We start from the raw sequence: 22296 nt of genomic DNA on the forward strand, positions 1-22296 counted from the left end.
CTGATTGGGGAGATGCCATAAATTTATACAAATGTCCTTATATATTCTATATGCTTTTAAAAGGGGACATAACATATTTTATACTTTAGGGATGCCTAGGGGGCCCCTGGTTGAGTGTCTGCCTTTGGCTCAGGACATGATCCCAAGATCCTGGGATGGAGTCCCACATCAGGCTCTCTGCAAGGAGGCTGCTTCTCCCTCTACCTATGTCTCTGCCTCTCTCTGTGTCTCTCATGAATGAATAAATAAAATCTTTAAAAATTTTATTTTATAATTTAAAATAATTTTTAGTTAAATTTGTTTTTTAAAAATTTGTAAATTTGTTTTTTAAAAAAGTAATAGGGTGGGAAAATTGCTCAACCAATTACTCTTTCAATGATGCATCTAATTGTATCATTTATTTTTTACATATATAAAATATTTATAAATGTTACTAATTTTTAAAAGAGACATAAATATTTCTTTTACTCTTTGAAGGTTTGAAACATTTTAAAGAATTTCTGTCATACTTTTTGTTTAATCATTGTTTTCACTTTGAAGTTATTTTATTGGTAAGACTATTATTCCAATTTTACATCTACAAGCAAACATCTATTTGGGTTATAAAATATTTTTTATAAATTTTTATAAATTTTTTAAATTATTTTTTACACATGTTTCATGATGCACTATTCTATATATTAAGGAATACATGTGTATTTCTGATATTTTTATTCTACTTTCACAAAATACTCTCCCTTCTACACACTTCAAATTTTTAACAGTAGTAGAAAGTAAGTGTAATCTCTCAATGCAAGTATAAGTAAAACTGTATAAAATCTTTGCTATAATGTTGAATGATTTTTAAATGTATAAATTTTTTAAATAGTAAGATTAAATAATTACATACCAAAGCAATTCCAGCAGAATAATGAGTAACACACATCTTTCCAGGAATTGTGGCTCCCATATAATCTTGATAATCTCTATACCTAAATAAATAAGTATGTATTTATAATTAACTCTGACAATTCAAAGGTGAGAATTGCTGCTAGTAATTAAGTCTATAGTCCATAAAATCCTAGTCTGAAGCAAACTGATGTACAACCTTTCCATACATCTTTATTGTCTCAAATTTGGAAGACATTCATTAAGCACACCATATTTCTAAAATATATCCAATGGATCCAGGTTTTTTTATGGCTTTACTGTTTTCATCATATTTATTTAGGATTACTAAAGCCTCTGAACAAAACACTTTGATCAAAAGTATTTTGCTAAGTAACAACGAAAAATAGTTTTAATACATGGATTAAAAATGTTCATTTTCTTGTAGAAAAACTTACCAGTTTCTCATAAGAATGACTTTATGGTTTCATAACTTAACATTATTATGTCTGCTTTGAATAAGGGCCCATATAAATTGTCATGTAATTAATAGCACCATTATCAGAGATTTTTCATAAAAATTATTCCACGTAATTCTCAAATCAAGCCAGTGAAATAAATATTATTATCCCCATTGAACAAATCATACATCAGATGAGACGTATAAGTAAATTTCTCAAGGTAGCATGATTAATAAGTGCTAGTGAAAGATATGAATTTAGGCAATCTGAATCCAGAGTCATACTCTCAAATACTAAGATGCAGACACTCCAAACATATTCTGCCATCTTTAGAGCCTCCATCAAAGCAAACATTTCAAGATGTATATAAAGAAACTTGTTTCAATTATCAATTTAAGACATCCCCTCAGTTTCAACTGCACTTCACTTCACATTCCACTGTCTCCCTACTGCTGCCTTTATTCTGTCTCTGATATTTTTCTGTATCTAAGCCTTGTTTTTCTATATCTAAACACTTGTTTGCAAGTATTCACTCTTAACATGCAACCTTGACTTCCCCCCCCCCAATGTTTAAAGTATTCTTCACATTCTTTTTTAATCCAAGACAGTGTACTAAAAGATTGTGCAAATGCAAGGATGTTTGCTCTCACCACTGGTATTCAGCATACTAGAGGTCCTAGCCTGTTAAATAAGGCAAGAAAATAAAATAAAAGATATTTGATTGGAAAGGAAGGAATATAATCTTCTCTGTTTATAGATGATGTGATTGTCTACCTAGGAAATCCCACAGTATATAAATAAGCTACTAGAACAAAGTGTGTTCAGCAGGTTTGCATGTTTCAAAGTCAACTATAAAGTCAATCTGATTTTTATATACTAGCAATAAAATATTTGAAACTAAAGTAAAATGAAACATTACAATAGTGCTAATGTTATTTAAGGGTACAAACATGCAATGAGTAGTCAATAAGACCTAGAGATCTAATACACAGTATAGTAGATATAGATAACAATGTTGCATTATAATCTTTAAATCTGCTAGAAGCCTAGAACTTTATTATTCCAAGTACTAAAAGAGAAATGATAATTACATAACATGAGAGATGTGCTTATTACTACAATGGCAATCATATAATACACAAATGTATTTATTAACATGTTATATACCTCAAATTTACAGTGATATGTAACATTCAAATAGATTTGAATAAAAAATTTAAAAAATAAATATTTTTCCATTTTGTGTTCAAAAAAGAAGAAAAAAATTGCACCAAAGACATGATATACTAGGATATAAAGCCAACATAATGTGAGAAAGATCTGTATGCTGATAGAGCACTGATATATCTATACTGACAGAACTATATGCTACAGAACACTGATGAAAGAAATTAAAGATCTAAATAAATGGAAGAATATACCAAGGTGGCTGATTGGAACACTTAGTGTTATTAAGCTATCAGTTCCCCCTAAACTACTATATAGACTCTACGCAGTTCCAATCAACATTCCAGCAAGATATTTTATAGCAACTGAGAATTTTAATCTAATATTTACATAGCAAGGCAAAAACTTAGAATAACCAAAACAATTTTCAAAAGGAAAAAACACATTTGGAGAACTTATACTACTTGATTTAAATGATTTTTATAAAACTAAAGTAAGGCAGTGTGTTATCAACAAAAGGATAGAACAAAAATAGACTCTTACATAAAAAGTCAAATGATTTTTGACAAAAGTACAAAAGCAAATAAATGGAGAAACTATAGTCTTTTTAAGAATTGATGCTGAATAATTCATTATTCATATGCAAAAAATGGCATTCTCCATATCTCATAGCATATACAATAGTTAACTCAAAATGCGTAATAAATCTAAATAAGAAAAAAAACTATAAGGCTTCTAGGAAAAGATATAGTAATCTGTAAACTTGGGTAAGGCAAAGATATTTTTAGGTACAATATCAAAAGCATGATTCATAAAATAAAAATTGTTAACAATGAATTCATCAAAATCTGCTTTTTAATATAATACTGTTAAGAAAATGAAAAGATAACTCACAGCCAGAAAATATTCTGAAATCATATATATTATAAAGGACATGTACCTGAATGCTTAAAGAATACCTAATAGGAAGAGCTGGTCTAAGATGGCAACATAGTAAGATCCTGATCTTACCAACTCCAAAGACACACCAAATCTACATCTATTTATAGAGCAATTTCTCCTGAAAAAGAAGGGCTAACTGAATAGCTTCTGTACAACAAAAGATAGAAAGGCAAGAGAGAATGGCAAGACAGAAGGAAACACAGTAATGAAGAGAACACCCACATCCAACACTGCAAACAGCGAACAGCGTTTGAAAAGGTATAGTACTGAGCGACCAGAACAGATTCATCTGCCCTGGGGCACAGAAAAAAAAAAAACAACAACTGTGGTTAGAAGAGCAACTAGTACGTAAAGGAGCCAGCTCTAGAAATCCACCAAATGGTAGGGGAGTTGCTGGAACTCCCTCGAGGACAAGGGAGCTGGCACGTGCAACAGTTTATGTTTCTCTTCTACCTTGATCATGTGAATGGGAGCAAGGTGCAAATGCCCTGGCTCATTTATCACTTCAGTAAGCCCCATGTTCCTGACCCTACCAGCCTCACTTGTTCCACAGGGATGCCCTGGTCAGTGCTCACTGCAGCTCTAGCCATCATTCCAAGGCAACACACATGAAAAGCCACCTCAGAACAATCCAGGCCCACACCACTGCAGCTTCCCACAGCTTCGTAGGCACTCCCAACACAGAACACTCGAGGTCCTCCAACTGACACCTGCTTCAGCTCCAGTCACCCCAAAACAGGGTGCCCCAAGCTATCGTGCCCCCAAAATCTCCAGCCCATGCACATCTGGGTTCCAGCTGCCTCACCAGGACACTCCCACCCTGAGTATCCCAGAATACCCCAGATTGCATTCACTTTAGCTTCAGCTGTCCTGCCATGGTACCCTCTGCACAGAACACCCCAGAATCCTCTGGTCTGCATCCAATCTTGGCTCCAGCAGTCCAGCCTGAGCAGAGTCCCAGAACACCATGGCTTGTATCCACTTCAGCTTCAGCTATCCTGTTACGACTCCCTTCGTATAGAAAGCTAGGGTACCACCTTGCCTGCACCCACTTCAACTTCAGCTGTCCTGCCAAGATGCTCACTGTGCAGAGAGCCAGGGAGCCCATCAGCTTGCAATCACTTCAGATTCAGCTGTCATATTAGGATACCCTCTGTGTGTAGAGCCTCAGACCACCCCAGCCCACACCCACTTCAGCTCTGGCTATCCTACCAGAGCAGCCCCAGCATAGAGTAAGTACACCATGGCCCCTAACCCACTTCATCCACAACTCCGACCAGGAAAAGTCAACAAGCACACACAGTCGATACAAGGATGAATATACACAAGACCATTCCTCCAAGTTTAAGAAAGGTAGATTTTCTAATTAATAGAAACAAATACAGAAATTCAAGAAAAATGAAGATACAAGGGAATTGCTCAAAAGAAAGAACAAGACATCAGAAAAATAACTACATGAAAAAGAGATAAGCAATATGCCTGATAAAGAATTTAAAGTAATGATCACAAAGATGCTCACTGGACTGGACAGAAAAGTGGAAAAGCTCAGTGATACCTTCAATAAAAGGAAAGTATTTTTTAAAAATCAATCTGACTTGAAGAATACAATAAATTGGGATCCCTGGGTGGCGCAGCGGTTTGGCGCCTGCCTTTGGCCCAGGGCGCGATCCTGGAGACCCGGGATCGAATCCCACATCGGGCTCCTGGTGCATGGAGCCTGCTTCTCCCCCTGCCTATGTCTCTGCATCTCTGTGTGTGTGTGTGTGTGTGACTATCATAAATAAATAAAAATTAAAAAAAAAGAATACAATAAATTTTAAAAAACACTAGAACCAACAGTATATTAGTAGATGTAGAAGAATGGATCAGCGATCTGGAAGACAGAATCATGGAAAGCACTCAAGCTGAACAGCAAAAAGAAAAAGGCATTTTTTAAAAGTGAAAATAGGTCTAGGGACCCACTGGACATCAAGAGGAAACAGACATTCTCTTCATCATTAGAGTCCAAGAATGAAAATAGAGAGAGAAAGGAGCAGAAAACTTACTTGAAATAATAGGTAAAAACCTCCCAACTTTGGGAAGGCAATAGAAAGCCAGGTTCAAGAAGTAAGAGTTCCAAGCAAGAACAACCTGAAAATGTCCACACCACATACTCTACCTGGCAAAGTCATCATTCAGAATTGAAAGAGAAATAAAGAATTTACCAGATGAACAAAAATTAAAGGATTTTATCACCTTTAAACCTCCTCACAATAAATGTTAAAGGGACTTTTTTAAGTGGAAAAAAAAGCCAGAATTAGAGGTAAATTATGAGTCAAAAGATACAAAGTATGACCACATACATATAAAATGTAAAGGAGAGTGTAAAAAATAAAAAGACCATAAACTTTAAATACAGACTATTAAATACTTAGGAGGTTACATGTGAACATCATGGTAACCATAAACCCAAAAACTATAATAGATACACATAAAATAAAGAAAGCCAAACATAACACTACATAAACTCATCAATCACAAAAAGATATCAAGATAAGAAGGAACAGAGAACAACAAAAACAACCAGAAAACAATTAAAATTGCAAAAGTATATATCTGTCAATAATTACTTTAAATTTAAATGATCCAAATGGTCCAATTAAGACACAGCGTGGCAAAATGGGCAAAAAACAAGAACTACCTATATGTTGCCTATGAGACTCTTACTTTAGGCCTAAAGAGACATACAGACTGAAAGTGAAAGGATGAAAAAAGATATTCTGTGCAAATCAAAGTGGGAGAGGAAAAAAGCCAGAGTAGCAATTCTTATATTGGATAAAATAGACTTTAAAACAAAAATGGAAAAAAAAAATGGTAAAAAGAGACAAAGATATTACATAATGATAAAAGGAAATAGTCCAATAAGAGAATATTATAAATATCTATGTACTCAACATTGGAAAATCTAAGTACATAAAGAAAATATTAACCAATATAAAGGGAGAAATTGACAGTAATGCAGAAATAGTAGAGGACTTTAGTACTTCATTTACATTTATTAATAGATCATCCACACATAAAACCAAAAAACAAACAGCATCTTTGAACAACATATTAGAACTGATGGACTTAACAAATATATATGCAGTATATTCCACACAAAACCAGCAGAATATACATTCTTTCAAGTGCACATGGAGCATGCTCCAAGATAGGTCATGTTAGGCCACAAAATAATGTCTCAACAAATTTAAGAAGACTGAAATTATATCATGCATTTTTTCTGACCACAATATGACACTAGAAATTAATATGAGAAAAAACTAAACATGTAGAGACTAAATAACATGCTACTAAACAAAGAAATCAAACAGAAAATCTTTTTTTAAAATGCACAAAGACAGATGAAAATGAAAACACAATGGTCCAAAATCCATGGCACTCAGAAGAACTCAGAGAAAGCAGTTCTAAGAAGAAAACTGATGGCAATACAGACCCACCTCAAAACAAGAAAAATCTCAGTCTAACCTTACACCTAAATGAATTATAACAAGTTCAAAGTTAGTAGAAGGAAGGAAACAATAAAGATCAGAAATAAATGAAATAAAGACTAAATATTTAATAGAAAAGATCAAGGAAACCAATAGCTAGTTCTTTGAAAAGATAAACAAAATGATTATCTTTTACTGTTTTAAGGTACTTTTTGCTTTCTCTTTTGGTATTTTTGACCTGTTGATTGTTCAGTAGCATGATGCTTAAGCTCTATACATTTGTGAATTTTCCAGTTTTCTTCTTGTATTACTAGTTCCCTACAATTATGATCAGCAAAGATGCCAGATATGCTTTAAATCTTCTTAAATTTATTAAGACCTATTTTATGTCCTTCCATATGATCCTACCATGATAATATTCTACATGTCCTTGAGAAGAATATGCATTCTCTTCGTTTTAAATGTAATGTAGTGGTGCCTGGGTGGCTCAGTCAGTTAAACATCTGACTTCGGCTCAAGGTTATGATCTCAGAGTCCTGGCTGGAGCTCTGCATCAGGCTCCCCACTGCTTGTCCCTCTCTTTCTTCTTCTACCCTTCCCTCTGCTCCTACTCACTCTCTTTCTCAAATAAATAAATAAATAAATAAATAAATAAATAAATAAATATTCTGTATATGTCAAATCCATCTTATCTAATATGTTAAGACCATTGTTTCCTTTTTGAATTTCTGCCTGGTTTTATCACTTCACTTTTAGCACGCGTGCCTCCTTATGTATGAAGTGAGTACACTGTAGGCACTGCAAAGATGTGTCTTATTTTTTATACATTCAGCCACTCTGTCTTTTGATTGCAGAAGTTAGCCCATTTATGTTTAAAGCAATTATAGAAAGAGATGTTTTTTTATTATTATTCAAGTAAGGTTAACATACAGTATTTTATTAGTTTCAGGTGTACAGTATAATAATTCAACAATTCTATACATTTCTCAGTGCCCTTCATAATAGGTATATATTTACCTTCTCTGTTTCACCCACTCCACTACCCTCCTCCCTACTGACAACCACCAGTTTGTTCTCTGTATGAGTCAGTCCCTTTTTTTCTTTATTCACTGGTTTTGTTTCTTAAATTCTACATATGAGTGAAATCACATAGTATTTACACTTCACTAACTTATTTCACTTAGCATTATACCTGAATTATGGTCATGAACTATGGTTTTTATCTTTTCTCTTGTTTAATGGGATATATCACATTGATTTGCAAATATTGAACCACTCTTGCATCTCTGGAATAAATTCCATTTTATCATGATGAATGCCTTTATGTATTGCTGCATTTGGTTTGCTAATATTTTGTTGAGGATTTTTGCATCCATGTTCATCAGAGATATTAGCCTGTAGTTTTCTTTTTCTATAGTGTCTTTATTTGGTTTTGGTTCTAAGGTCATGATAGCCCCCTAGAAGAAATTTGTAAGTTTCCCTTTTTCTATTCTTTCAAAAAGTTTGATAAAAATAGGTATTAACTCATGTTTAAAGTTTGGTAGAATTCACCTGTGAAGTCAAATATTCCTGGACTTTTATTTTTTTATTACTGAGTCAATTCATTACTAGGAGTTAGCCTGTTCAAATTTTTTATTTCATCCTGATTCAGTTGTGGAAGATTATATGTTTATAGGAATTTATCCATTTCTTCTAGGTTGTCCAATTTTTAGCATATAATTTTTCATAACCTTCTCTGATAATCTTTCATTTTTCTATGGTGTTGGCTGTTATTTATTCCTTTATCATTTTACTTATTTGAGTCCTCTTTCTTATGAAAATGGCTAAAGGTTTATCAATTTTGTTGGATCTTTTCAAAGAAGCAGTTCCTGGTTTCATTGATCTGTTCTATTTTTTTTATCTATATTTCATTTATTTCTCCTCTAACATTTATTATACACCTCCTTCTACTGGCTTTAGGTTTTCAATGTTTTTCTTTTTCTAGCTTCTTTATGTGTAAAACTTAGGTTGCTTACTGAAGATTTTTTTTGCTTCTTGAGTAGGCCTGTATTGCTATAGGTTTTCTTGCATCTCAAAGATTCTGAGCTATTTTGTTTTCATTTTGTCTCCATACATTTTTTTCCTTTGATCTTGGCTGACTGTTTATTAGCATGGTATTTTAGCCTTCATGTATTTGTACTCTTTCCAGATTTTTTGTGATTGATTTCTAGTTTCATACTATTGTGGTCAGAAAAGACACATGATATGATTTCAATATTTTTTTAATGTATTGAGAATAGTTCTGTGGCTTTACATGTGATATATTCTGGAGAAGTTTCCATGTGCACTTGAATGTGTATTTTACCTTTTTTATTTTTATTTTTTTAACTTTATTTTTTTTTAAATTTATGATAGTCCCACACAGAACAAGAGAGAGAGGGAGAGGCAGAGACACAGGCAGAGGGAGAAGCAGGCTCCATGCACCGGGAGCCCGAAGTGGGATTCGATCACGGGTCTCCAGGATCACGCCCTGGGCCAAAGGCAGGTGCCAAACCACTGTGCCACCCAGGGATCCCCTATTTTACCTTTTTTAGATGTAATGTTTTGAATGTATCTGTTAGATCCAACTAGTCCAGTGTGTAACTCAAACCACTGTTTCCTTGTTGATTTTATGTCTCAATAATTGGTCTGTTGAAATAAATGAGGCATTAAAGTCCCCTATTTTTATTGTATTACTGTCAATTTCTTCCTTTATGTCTGTCCATATGTGTTATTCTTTATTTAGTATTAATTTCCAGCTATTATTTCTACAAGTATCGCAGAAATTTTCTACAACAAAATATTAGCAAACCAAATGCAACAATACATAAAAAATTTTGTCTCCTTTCCTCTCTCTTCTGGGATTCCTATAATTCAAAGCTTATTACATTTGATAATGTTACTGAGTTCCTTTAATCTATTCTCATTTATTATTCTTTTTTCTTTTTCAGTTCAATTTGGTTACTTTCCTTTAGTTTGTCTTCCAGATCACTGATCCTTTCTTCTGCTTCCTCTAATATGACATTGATTCCTTCTAGTGTATTTTTAATTTCAGTTCTTGAGTTCCTCATCTCTGATTATATATTTTCTATCTCTTTATTGAAGGTCTCACTGTGAGCTTCCACTATTTATTAAGTCCAGCAGGTATCTTTATGATCATTACTTTGAATTCTTTATCAGGTTTATAGGTTACCTCTGTTTCATTTAGCTCATCTGCTGTGGTTTTGTCCTGTTCTTTCATTTGGGACATATTGCTCTGTTTCCTCATTTTGTCTTCTGTGTTTGTTCCTGTCTATTAGGAAAGTCAGTTATGTCTCCTAATCTTGAAAGTAGTGGCCTTATGAAGAAGCAGTCCTGTGGTGCCCTGCAGCACATCTCCTGTTCACCAGAACCAAGCACTTCAAAGGTGTCCCCTGTGTGTATTGTGTGTGCCCCACTGTTGTGGTTGAATCACATTTGCCTTCAGTATAGTTGAATACAATGGGGATTTGGTCCTGTGCTATTAAAGGGCCAATCAACCATGAATAGACATTTTTCCAAAGAAGACATACAGAGGACCAACAGACATATAAAAAGTTGCTCAACGCCACAAATCAAAATTACAATGAGATATCCTCCCCCCACCTGTCAGAATGGCTAACATCAACTACACAAGAAACAACAGGAATTGGTGAGGATGTGAAGAAAGAGGAACCCTCTTGCACTGTTGGTGAGAATGTGAACTGGTGCAGCCACTGTGGAAAACAGTATGGAGGTTCCTCAAAACGGTAAAAATAGGACTACCCTATGATTCAGCAATTGCACTATTTACCCAAAGAATACAAAAATACTAATTCAAAGGGATACATGTGCCCCAATATTTATAACATTATGTACAACAGGCAAATTATGGAAATAGCTCAATTGTCTACTGACAGATTAATGGATAAAGAAGTAGTGGTATATACGTATACAACTGAATATTACTCAGCCATAAAAAAGAATGAAATCTTGCCATTTGCGATGATAATATGGATGGAGCTTGAGAATTTTACATTAAGTGAAATAAGTCAATCAGAGAAAGACAAATACCATATGATTTCACTCATATGTGGGATTTGTAAATCAAAATAAATGAGCGTAGGGAAGAAAATCGAGAAGCAAACCAAGAAACAGATTCTTAACTATAGAGAACAAAATGATAGTTATCAGAGGGGAGGTAGGTGAGGGGATGGGTTAAATAGATGCTGAGGATTGAGGAGTACAATTGTGATGAGCACTGGGTGTTGTATGTAAGTGTTGAATCACTATATGGTACCCCTGAAACTAATGTAACACTGTATGTTAACTGAAACTAAAACTTAACAATAAATAAATAAATAAATAAATAAATAAATAAATAAATAAATAAGACCGACATTAGTTAATCAGACTGGTAAAAATGGAAAGAGAAATGACACTTATTGCTGGCAGAGATGTGGGAAAAATTTTAATCTCACACTTGCAAAGGAAATACTGACATACCAACTTAATATGTATATACAGATTTGTTGAAAGATATTGTGAATTATAATTGCTACATAATTTTATATGAGTTCAATTAAAAATATATAGTTATAATTGATCATTAGAAAAGTTGTATTTATTTATTCAACAAATAAACTGGGAAGAAAATGTGACAGAGATGAAACCCACAGATGTAAAGAGACTAAGAGACATATCAAATGAATGCAATGTGTGGACTTTGCATGGATGTAGACTTGAACCAACCAATTGTAATATATAAAATATTTTAGACAATATGAAAAATTTGAACCCTGACTAAACAATGACAACTTTAAGGAATTGCCATTTTTTAGGTGTGATAATGATATTGTGAATACTTTTTAAAGAATCCTTATCTTTCAGAGATAAGTAATTAAATAATATGACACATAGGACTTTCTTAAAAATAACTGAGTTTCAGGGGGTGAGAAAAAGAAGAGTTAAGCAGAAGTTTACAATTGTTTTATGGATATGTAAGGTACATAAGGATTCATTATTTTACTTTCTCAGCTTCTGTTATACTTGAAATTTCCCATAACAAAAACTAGAACAAAACAAAAAAAGAAAATTATTACTTAAAAATAATGCAGGAAATTCATTAGGATAATTTTTTTTTAAAGATTTTATTTATTTATTCATGAGAGACAGAGAGAAAGAGAGAGAGAGAGAGAGGCAGAGACACAGCAGAGGGAGAAGCAGGCTCCATGCAGAGAGCCCAACGTGGGACTTCATCCCAGGTCCCCAGGATCAGGCCCTGGGCTGAAGGTGGCGCTAAACCGCTGAGCCACCCGGCTGCCCAGGATAAATTATTTTTAACCTACTTTCCTAAGCCTTTGATCAAAACTTCATAACAAAAATATAAACTCCATATAAACTCCATAAAATAAATCCCATTTTTTAGGTAGTGGTTAAGATTATGGGTTCTAATGTTAAAACCTGTGAGTTCAAACCAGACGATACCACTAAACCGAAGAATCCTGAAATTGTTTTACCTCTAGAAATGTCAATCTCCTCATTAGTAAAAAACTAATAAGCACAGAAATAAATTTTAGCAAGCTTTTTTTAACTGACAACCTGAAAGAGAATACGAGGCCTGAATGAAGCACATAATGTATCAATAGTCACCAATGAATAAAAATTCCCTAAATTAATCCCTAAATTAATCCCTAAATTAAGGGATGAATGAAGCACATAATGTATCAATAGTCACCAATGAATAAAAATTCCCTAAATTAATCCCTAAATTAATCCCTAAATTAAGCTACATCATTATCACAGATCTTTGTTTTCTAAAGATAATGAAACATTATTCTTACATGAATAGATATGCAGTATCATGAGGCCTTAGAGTAAGATAGAACTTTTTCCATTCTAAAAATCTATGCAGTACTTCATCTGCCTCACCAACTGTAGAAATCTTATTTTTATCTGACCACAACTCCAACGATGACAGCACAACAGTAACTTTAAATTGGGCAAACATCTAAAAACAAAAGGGATAAACACATGAAAAATTAATCTTTGTTATTTTACAATAACCAAGAAATTAATTCAATGCTTTGACAAATCCACACTCAGTCTGTACAAATGGCTTTCACTCTTTAGAGATGCCAAGTTAATGCAAATTATAATTTCAAAACTAGTATACATTTTTCTAACTAGTATGAAAAGGAAAATACTTACTGAATTTACCAGGCCAACAATTTCAATGACTTTATTTGTTACTATCATGCTATCAGAGCCCAGGTAATCATACTGAAAAACAAAATTAATTTTAAATTTAAATACAATCTGTTATGTATTATGTTTGAGACACGCTTTCCATCCACTTTCAGAACTTTGAGGATGCTTTGGGGTTAGAACAGTTCAAAATAAGATAGTTATTAATAAATTTTAAAAAGAAGCATAAACTGGATCACTCATATACGCTTGTGAAAAGATAAAATCAAACACCCACCCTGGAAAGTTTAGCAGCTTCTTTCAAAACAAATATATTTACCATATGACCAAGCAATTGCACACCTGGGATTTGTGTTTTTTGTTTTTAAGATTTGAGAGAGAGATCATGAGCAGAATTAGCAGGCAGGGGCAGAAGGAGAGAGTCTTCAACCCATGAGACCTGAGCCAAATCATAAGACGGACACCTAACTGACTGAGCCACCCAGGAGCCCCACACTCCTGGGCATTTATCCTAAAGAAATAAAAACTATGCTCACAATAATCTTATTCAAAAATGTTCATAACAGTTTTATTTCTTTTACCCCAAAGCTGCAATGTCTTTCAGTGGTTAACTGATTACACACACTGTGGTACAGTCACACCATGGAACACTGATCATTAATAAAAAGGAACTAACTAAACCATTGATATATGAAACAGCTTGGATAAACTTTAAGAAAATTATGCTGAGTATTAAAAAAATCCCCAAAGGATATATACTACAAGATAAATGTATGCAATATTCCTGAAACCAAGGAATGGAGAATAGATTAGTGACTGCCAGAGGTCAAGTACAGGGAAGTAGGGAGAAATGGATGTGACTACAAAGAAATAATGTCAGAAAGTCTTATAGTGATGGTTCTATTCAGTGTCTTGATTGTGACAATGATTATACAAGGCTACATATGTGATATTACTGCACGAAACTTTACACACTCACACATTAACTGCTGAAATCTAAATAAGTTTGTGGAATGTGCCAATGTCAAATTCCGTATCTATAAACCATCTCTCTGGGATCCCTGGGTGGCGCAGTGGTTTAGCGCCTGCCTTTGGCCCAGGGCGCGATCCCGGAGACCCGGGATCGAATCCCACATCGGGCTCCCTGCATGGAGCCTGCTTCTCCCTCTGCCTGTGTCTCTGCCTCTCTCTCTCTCTCTCTCTCTCTGTGACTATCATAAATAAATAAAAATTAAAAAAAAACTTATAAACCATCTCTCTAAAGTATAGCACCACTTGCATGTTCCACAGGACCCTCAAATTAAATATACCTAAAACATCATTCTCCCTCAAAAATCTGGTCCTACTTACCTTTCTACTACTTTAATTAATGGTATTATTACCTATGACCTCCCACATTCATGATACTGTATGTTCCATAAGAACAGAACTTTTTCTGTTGTGTTCACACCTGTATCCTCAATAAGTAGAATAGTAACTGGCATCCACATGATGCTTAGTAAATTTATTAAGTTAATGAAGAAATCAAATCAATTTAAGTCCTTCTAATTCAACCTCATCAGTAACTTTTATAATTGCTTTTGTTCTATTATTAACTACTATTGATTTATAAATGTTCACCTTGATTACTGGAACAGTCTCTTAAATGCCTCCAATTATCCCATCAGCAATCTAGTCCCTACACTATTACAAAAATGATGATTCTAAAATGAAAACATATCACTCCCCTGTTTAAAATCTTTTTAATGATTCTTTATTACCTTCAGGATAAAATCCAAACACAGTATCAGTTTTTCAATTCATCTCTTTCCATTTTCCTTCTTCAACTCCATGTATTAATCAATCAAACTTGCAGTTTTGTTGTTGTTTTAAAAAAAAAAACCTTCTCTCATATTTATTGTCTTTGCAAGGAAAAGTTTTTCACCAAGTCTTCCCTGGCCCTACCTTCACCTCATTATCCAAATTAACTAATCCACAAACCATTCCCCAACCATCTCCTTTATCAGGATCTCACACCCCAGGCCATTATTCCCTTGTCCTAAACACCTAAGAGGCAGGTATCAGACAACTAGAGACAACCCCTACATCCCAGAATCCACTGAAATTTTTCAAGCTAGCCAACCCTAAATCTGTTTACTTTGTCTCACCTGTTCTTTTCCACAGAAATCATAATCAGGTCTCCTGCTCATGTTTTCCCCTTGCTCCCTCTGTCTCCTTATCTACTTCCCCATATGGCTTCTGCAGAATGTGCCATATTCTCTCCTCTTGGGAACTGTGCATAACAAACTATCTCTCCAATAGCAATTTCATCTCCTGACCTGTTGGCCCCACCACACATGAATAATAATAAAACACCTACTTACATGCTTTTATACTACCCTAACTAACTAGCCTATACTAACTAGCCTATACTACCCTAACCTACCTTAACATACCCTAAGCTATGTGTTTCCATGCCTTTCTCCACCACTGGACTGTGTTTTTATACTACCATATGCTTCCCTCGAGATAGCACTGAATTCACTAGAGTTAAAATTTGTGAAGACACTGAAGATACTTTCACTGTTCCTCTTTATATGCCCAGCATCTAGTAACATAGATGCCACAGTGGGCTCAATGTTTATTTTATTATATAATATGTAAATATGTATAAAAATATAGAAAAGGATGTTTAATAAATATCACATGGCTGGCAAGCTTGGAAATTTGGACAAGAAGCTTTTAAAACAACTTTCAAAGTTTGTAACATAATTCTGAAAAAAACAAGGATTTTTATAATCTGGAATATCCTCTGGAAATCTAGCCATCATTATTATAAAAATCTTAATTTTCTCTTAAATGTTCCCTTTGTCCTTTTCTCCTATATTCTAATAAACCAAGTATTTTCATATTCTTCTCTAAATCCTACCTGTCTCTGAATCTCATCTCTGGCTTTCCTGACAAGCTCTACAAATAGAATTGATAATGTGTTTGATTCATATTCTCTGTAGTATTCCAGAGGCATGACAATTAAACCCTTATCATCAGAACAAAACCTGGAAAATAGATTTTTACCCCTATTTTCTGAAGTCTCTGAAATCTAGAGGAAATAAAGCCACACCTGACTGGATGCACTAGAACAGGTAAATCTTTAAAAACTGCTTAAGAAAAAAAATCTCAATATAAGCAGTTCTCATACTGTCAACACTTTTGCACTTTTGTGCCAATAAATACTTTAGAGGGCAAAACATTCCCTAGGCTACATACTGCTAAAAGCTGAAAGATTTTCATCCAAAACAAATGTCACCATCAAAAATATTGTAGATGGAGAGAGTTCCTATAGATGGGAAGTACAAGCATAAAAATCATTTTGTTCTTCAGGATTTTTATGTAAAGATTTCAAGTAAAACATTTCTGATAGAAATATGTAATTTTGAGTATTTGGTTTTTCAGTTTGCAAAATTTTCCACTGTTCTCCCTATGATATGTAAAAATATTGGAAATTTTAAGTTCCTTTCTAGGTAGGGATAATTATGCATTCATACCAAATATGTAAAAGCAAAGAAAAATAAAAATACATACCAAAGCTTTATCCACCACAATATGCATTTCTAAATAAAGAGGAATTAAATCTGGAACAGCTGATTCTGGCTGGGAAAGAGAAAAAGAGCACTTATAAGCATATAAAATTTTCATAAATTATTTATTCTGAACCTTTAAAATTATTTTCCCAATTTATTGAGGTATAACTGACAAAGAAAAATCATATATATTTAAAGTAAAAGATCTGATATTTTGATATACACATGAATTGTAAAATAATTGCCATAATCAGGCTAATTAACATATTCACCTCATATAGCTACCATTTTCTTTTTTGTGTGTGCATGATGAGCACACAGAAGATCAACACTCAGCAAATTACAAGTTTACAATACAATTTTGTTAACTATAATCCTAGTATTGTATATCTAATCTCCAAAAGTTACTTACCTTGCATAACTGATACTTTGTACCATTTGACCAACATTTCCCCATTTCTTGTCCTCAGCTCCTGGCAACTACCATTTTGCTCTTTGCCTCTAGGACTATTTTAGATTCCACATATAAGTGAGATTGTGTAGTATTTGTCTTTCTCTGTGTGGCTTATTTCCCTTAGCATAACATCCTCTAGGTTAATCCATGCTGTCATAAATGGGAAGATTTCCTTCTTTTTCAAGGCTGAATATTCCACTGTATAAATATATATATTATATATTATATTATATTACATTATATATATGATATATATATATATACTCTCAAGATACATGAGTACAGGTATCTCTTCAAGATAATAATTTCATTTCTATGGATATATACCCAAAGGAAAATTTCTGGATCATAGGTAGTTCATTTTTAATTTTTTGAGGATCCTCCATATTCTTTTCCACAGTGGCTACAATAATTTGCATTCCCATCAACAGTGCACAAAAGGTCCCTTTTCTCACAGCCTCACCAACACTTGTTATCTTTTTGGTAATAGCCATCCTAATAGGTGTGAGGTGATATTTCCTTGTGATTTTGATTTGCATTCCCTTGATGATTAGTGATGTTGAACACCTTTCATACATTTGATGGCCATCTGTATGCCTTCTTTAGAAAAATGCCTATTTGGGTCCTTTGCCATTTTTAAATCTCATTGTTTATTCTTGCTATTGAATTGTATTAGTTTCTTATATATACTGAATATTAACCTCTTTTCAGGTACATGAGTTGCAAGAATTTTCTCTCACTCTGCAGGCTGCCTTTTTATTTTGTTGACTTTTGCTGTGCAAAGAAAGATTTATTAATTTGATATAGTCATATTTGTTTATTTTACTTTTGTTACCTGTGCTTCATGTGTCATATCTAAAAAATCATTGCCCAGATTAATATCAAAAAGTTTTCCCATGTTCTCTTCCAGGAGTTTTATGGTTTCAGTTTACCTTTTAAATCTTTAATCCATTTTACCACAGCATTTACAGGATATGCTAAGTTGTCTGCTTGTTACAGTCAGTTAACATCAATATATTGTGCTTTAAGCTTCATAGCAATGGACTCAAGTAATAAGAATATTAGTTATATGCTATGTTATTATTATACTATGTAGTTATATTACATACTATAAGTGATAATGTATTACTCATTAGATCTACTGTTTACAGTTTGTGTAAAATAAATAAAACAATAAGCATTATCTAACCATCTATTTTATCTGCATATAAGAAATAAATTTAACTTCTGCTCTACAAATTATTTAGTGTGGAAGACAGAAAAAATGCTTACATTTTTCACTCCTTCTTATATCAATGTCTTTGCAATATGATTTTGCAGGGCTTCGCACCAAAAGATGAATGTATTTTGTCTCATTTCATTATGGGTTGGGCCTTGTAACTTACATTAACCAAAAAATGCAGAGGAAGTTTTGGTAGGCCAGGTCTGAGTCTGGAAAGCTTACACACTGCCATTCCTGCACTTAGAACACTATTTATACACAATATATATAAGCCTGAGCCGGCCTGGTAGATAGTAAGAAATAAGTGGCTTATTTACACCCAAATCCAAGCCAAAACTAAAGAGTACTTCATGAAGAAAGAAACTGCTGAATTTCTGAAAGATAATGCTACTATATTGGAACTTACCTACCTATTACTGTATCCCCACTCCCTGGCTCAGTGGTGGCCATGAGGATGGTGGCCCTGCTTCTGATGTGTCTTGCTAGTATCAAAGGGGGCAATACCAAATTTTTTCTCAAAGAATTATGGTTGTGTGTTTTGAGCTATCTGGTAGTTCCTGAAGGATAGGCTCAAGGTTTGCCTCTGATTCCTCCATCCTGGAACTTTCACAGAGTTGAAGTGAATACTCAGGTAGTGTTTGTCAAAAGTATCCAAAACCAAGTAACTAGCGGCAGCCCAAGATGGGACAAACAAAAGGCACAATAGAGGCCTGTGAAAGAAGTGACTGGGTGGGAAAAGAGATATTTGTGGGAATAAAGGTTTGAAAAGCTCTTGCATATACCAGGAAATCTAGATTACTCATACACAGGGCTAGATGCATGCTCAGAAAAGACTTGAAAAGACACTAAGCTTTCTCCTCTGGTTGAATCTTCAGGCACTGGGCAAGAAAGAGTAAAGGCTAAGGCATATTTCTAAATGACAAGGAGAAACATTGGAGAAATGTTAAAACACAAAGGCAATCTGGAAAAAACAAACAGAAGAGTTTATTGTTACTGTTGTTCTTGTCCTTTTGTTGGCTTCAGGCATTTAAGGAAATCTCTGCCAAATCATTAGCTAACCATGAATGGAAAACAGACTTCAGAGATAAATCATAGTCTATAATAAAAAATAGTTTAGAAAAATCACTAAACAAACAACTACAACCCATAACAAGCAACAGTGATAAATAGTGAAAAGGAGAGAAGTCTGATTTCTAGAGCTACCACTTCATGATATTTAAAACATCCAATTTTCAACAAAAATTATGAAGCATGCAAAGAGACAAGAAAGTATGGTTCACTCAAAGGAAAAAAAGAAATGGAACTGTCTCTTAAGGAAGCCCAAACACTGGATTTACTAGACAAAGATGCTCAAATAGCTAAGGGAAACCATAGGCAAAGAATTAAAGAAAACGAGAAGAATGATGCCTCACCAAGTAGAGAATATCAATTAAAATATAGAAATTTTGAAAAAGAGGAAAATCCCAAAGCTTTAAACACAATAACAAATCAATATTCACCAGAAGAATTCAATGGCATGCTTGAATGTTCAGGCAGCAGAATCAGCAAATGTCAAAGCAAATTGAGGTTATCCAGTCTGAGGAGTAGAATAAAAAAGGAATAAAAAAAACAGAGTCTAAGAGATTTGAGGAACACCATCAAGAATGCCAAATATGCATAACAGGGCTCCCAAGAACAGGAGAAAGAGAAAGGAGCAGAAAGAAAATTTGAAGTGATGGGTGAAAACTCCCCTAATTTGATGAAATACGTAAGTCTATACATCCAAGGAGCTCAAAAAACCTCCAAGTAGGATAAATTCAAAAAGATCCGCACCAACACACATAGTAAAAATGTCAAAAGCCACTGTTAAGAGAGAGTTTTGAAAGCAGCAAGATACAAGCAACTCATCATGAACTAATGATCTTCAATAATACTGACAACCAATTTCTCATTAGGAACCATGGGAAGCTAGAAGCAGTGGGATGATATTTAAAATGCTGAAAGAAAAACTATCAACCAAGAATCCTCTGACAACCAAGAATTCCAAATCTGACAAAACTAATCTTCAGAAGTGAAAAGGATATTAAGATACTCCAGTTAAACAAAAACTGAGGAAGTAGTTGCTTAGACATGTAATGAGCTAAATCGTCTCCTTTCAAAATTCATACATTGTAATCCTAACCACCAGTGCCTCAGCATACAACGTATTTAGAGATAGGGCCTTTAAAAAGGTAATTAAATCAGGTCATTAGAGCGAGCCTAATATGACTGGTTCTTTATAAGAGGAAATAAGGATAAAGACAGATACAGAGGGAAGGCCATGTGAAGACAGAGAAAAGATGATCATCTACATGCTGAGAGAGGTCTCAGAAGAAACCAAACCTGCAAACGCCTTGATCTCAGACCTCTACCTTCAGAACTACGATAAAATAATTAAGTGTTTAAACCACCTGGTCCATGGTACTGTGTTATGATGGTCCTAACAAAATAATACACTACCCTACAAGAAATAACAAAGGCAGTCCTTTAATCCAAAATGAAATTACACTAGACAATAACTCAAAGAAATACAAAGAAATAAAGAACATAGTAAAAGTAACTACTCTGGTAAATACAGGAGCCAATATTACTATATTTTTGGTTTCTAATTCCTCTTTTTCCCCATATGATTAAAAAGCAAATGCACAGAGGATCCCGATCAAGATGAAAAAGTAGGAGGGTCCTGAGCTCAGGTCCCCTCATGGATACAAGGCTGCAACTATACAGAAATTAACTACCTCTGAGAATGACCTGAAGACTAGAGAACAGCTCTTCCATAGCTAAAGTTATAAAGAAAAAGCCACAGCAATAAGGATAGGAGGCACTAAGACATAGTCTGTTTGGACTCATATCCCTGGTGCTTCAAACCACAAGCAAGAGGTATATCACAGGTCTACACCTCCCTGAAGAGCAAGCGTTCAAGATCCACATTAGGTACTCCCTGCACTTGGAGGCCTGCAGCGGAAAGACAAGCCTTCCTCATATGGCTTTAAAAATCAGCAGGGTTTAATTCAAGGAGTGTAGGAAGGCTATAGGAGACTGAGACTATGCTTTTAAAGAGCCTATGCACATATTCACTCACTCGGAGGCCTAGCACAGAGGCAACTGTTTGAAAAGTACCTGGGACACAGATGAAGATTTACTGACTAATATTAGGTGTGTATGTCAGAGCGATAGAGATTTATAAAAACTTTCTCTAAGAACAGAAAACCTGGTATGAGCTATTTTTCTCACCTTCCATCTGTCTAGCTAGCCCAACATTGGTGGGTACCAGTTCTGATACTTTCCATTTACCTAATTAGCATTGCTCACCCCATCCCAGGGTCCCCTTGAGGACTGGCCTTGTCTAATCCATCCACTCTGGCAGGCACTCCTCCAAGATAGTCTTGCTCTATCACATCCAACAGGCATACTACCTGGCCAGGACCAACAGCCCCCAAATTGACTACCAACTTAATACACCTAGTTGGTGGCTTGATCAGGACAAGGCCCTCCAAAGCAGCTCTTGCCTGACAGGAGGGCAGAGGGCAGCCGTGCCCATCAGTGCAACAGCAACAATTGTGATTTGGTCTTGCAGCCAATAACACCAGGGGCTATCCCTGCCCATCAAACCACCCATAGCAGCTATAGCATAGTCACAACAGAAGGGCACACACACCTCAAACAGGGGACATCCCTAGAGTGCTTCATTCCAGTGATGAGGGAAAACTGTGCTCTGTGCCCCATAGGATACCTTCTATATAAGGCTACACCTTCAGAAAAGGAACCATAGCTGATCTGCCTGATAATATAGACAGAAACACAGAGTCAAACAAAATAAGGACACAGAGGAATATGTTCCAATTGAAAGAATAAGACAAACCTTGAGAAAGAACTAAGCAAAATGGAGATAAGCAATCTATCTGATAGCATT

At 34.5% G+C, this 22296-nt stretch overlaps 1 protein-coding gene across 1 annotated transcript in view; it reads right to left on the reverse strand.

Moving 5' to 3' along the window:
- LOC112916313 (disintegrin and metalloproteinase domain-containing protein 32) overlaps positions 1-22296 on the reverse strand; it is a 161718-nt gene that overhangs the window by 117560 nt on the left and 21862 nt on the right. Inside the window, exons 6-9 of the mRNA XM_072763476.1 lie at positions 16691-16759; positions 13133-13204; positions 12766-12932; positions 890-971 (exon numbers count right to left, since the gene is read on the reverse strand). Coding sequence (XP_072619577.1) covers positions 890-971; positions 12766-12932; positions 13133-13204; positions 16691-16759 — 390 coding nt within the window. The remainder of the gene's footprint in view (positions 1-889; positions 972-12765; positions 12933-13132; positions 13205-16690; positions 16760-22296) is intronic.

Source organism: Vulpes vulpes, chromosome 7 (genome assembly GCF_048418805.1).
Source record: "Vulpes vulpes isolate BD-2025 chromosome 7, VulVul3, whole genome shotgun sequence".
Taxonomy (NCBI): domain Eukaryota; kingdom Metazoa; phylum Chordata; class Mammalia; order Carnivora; family Canidae; genus Vulpes; species Vulpes vulpes.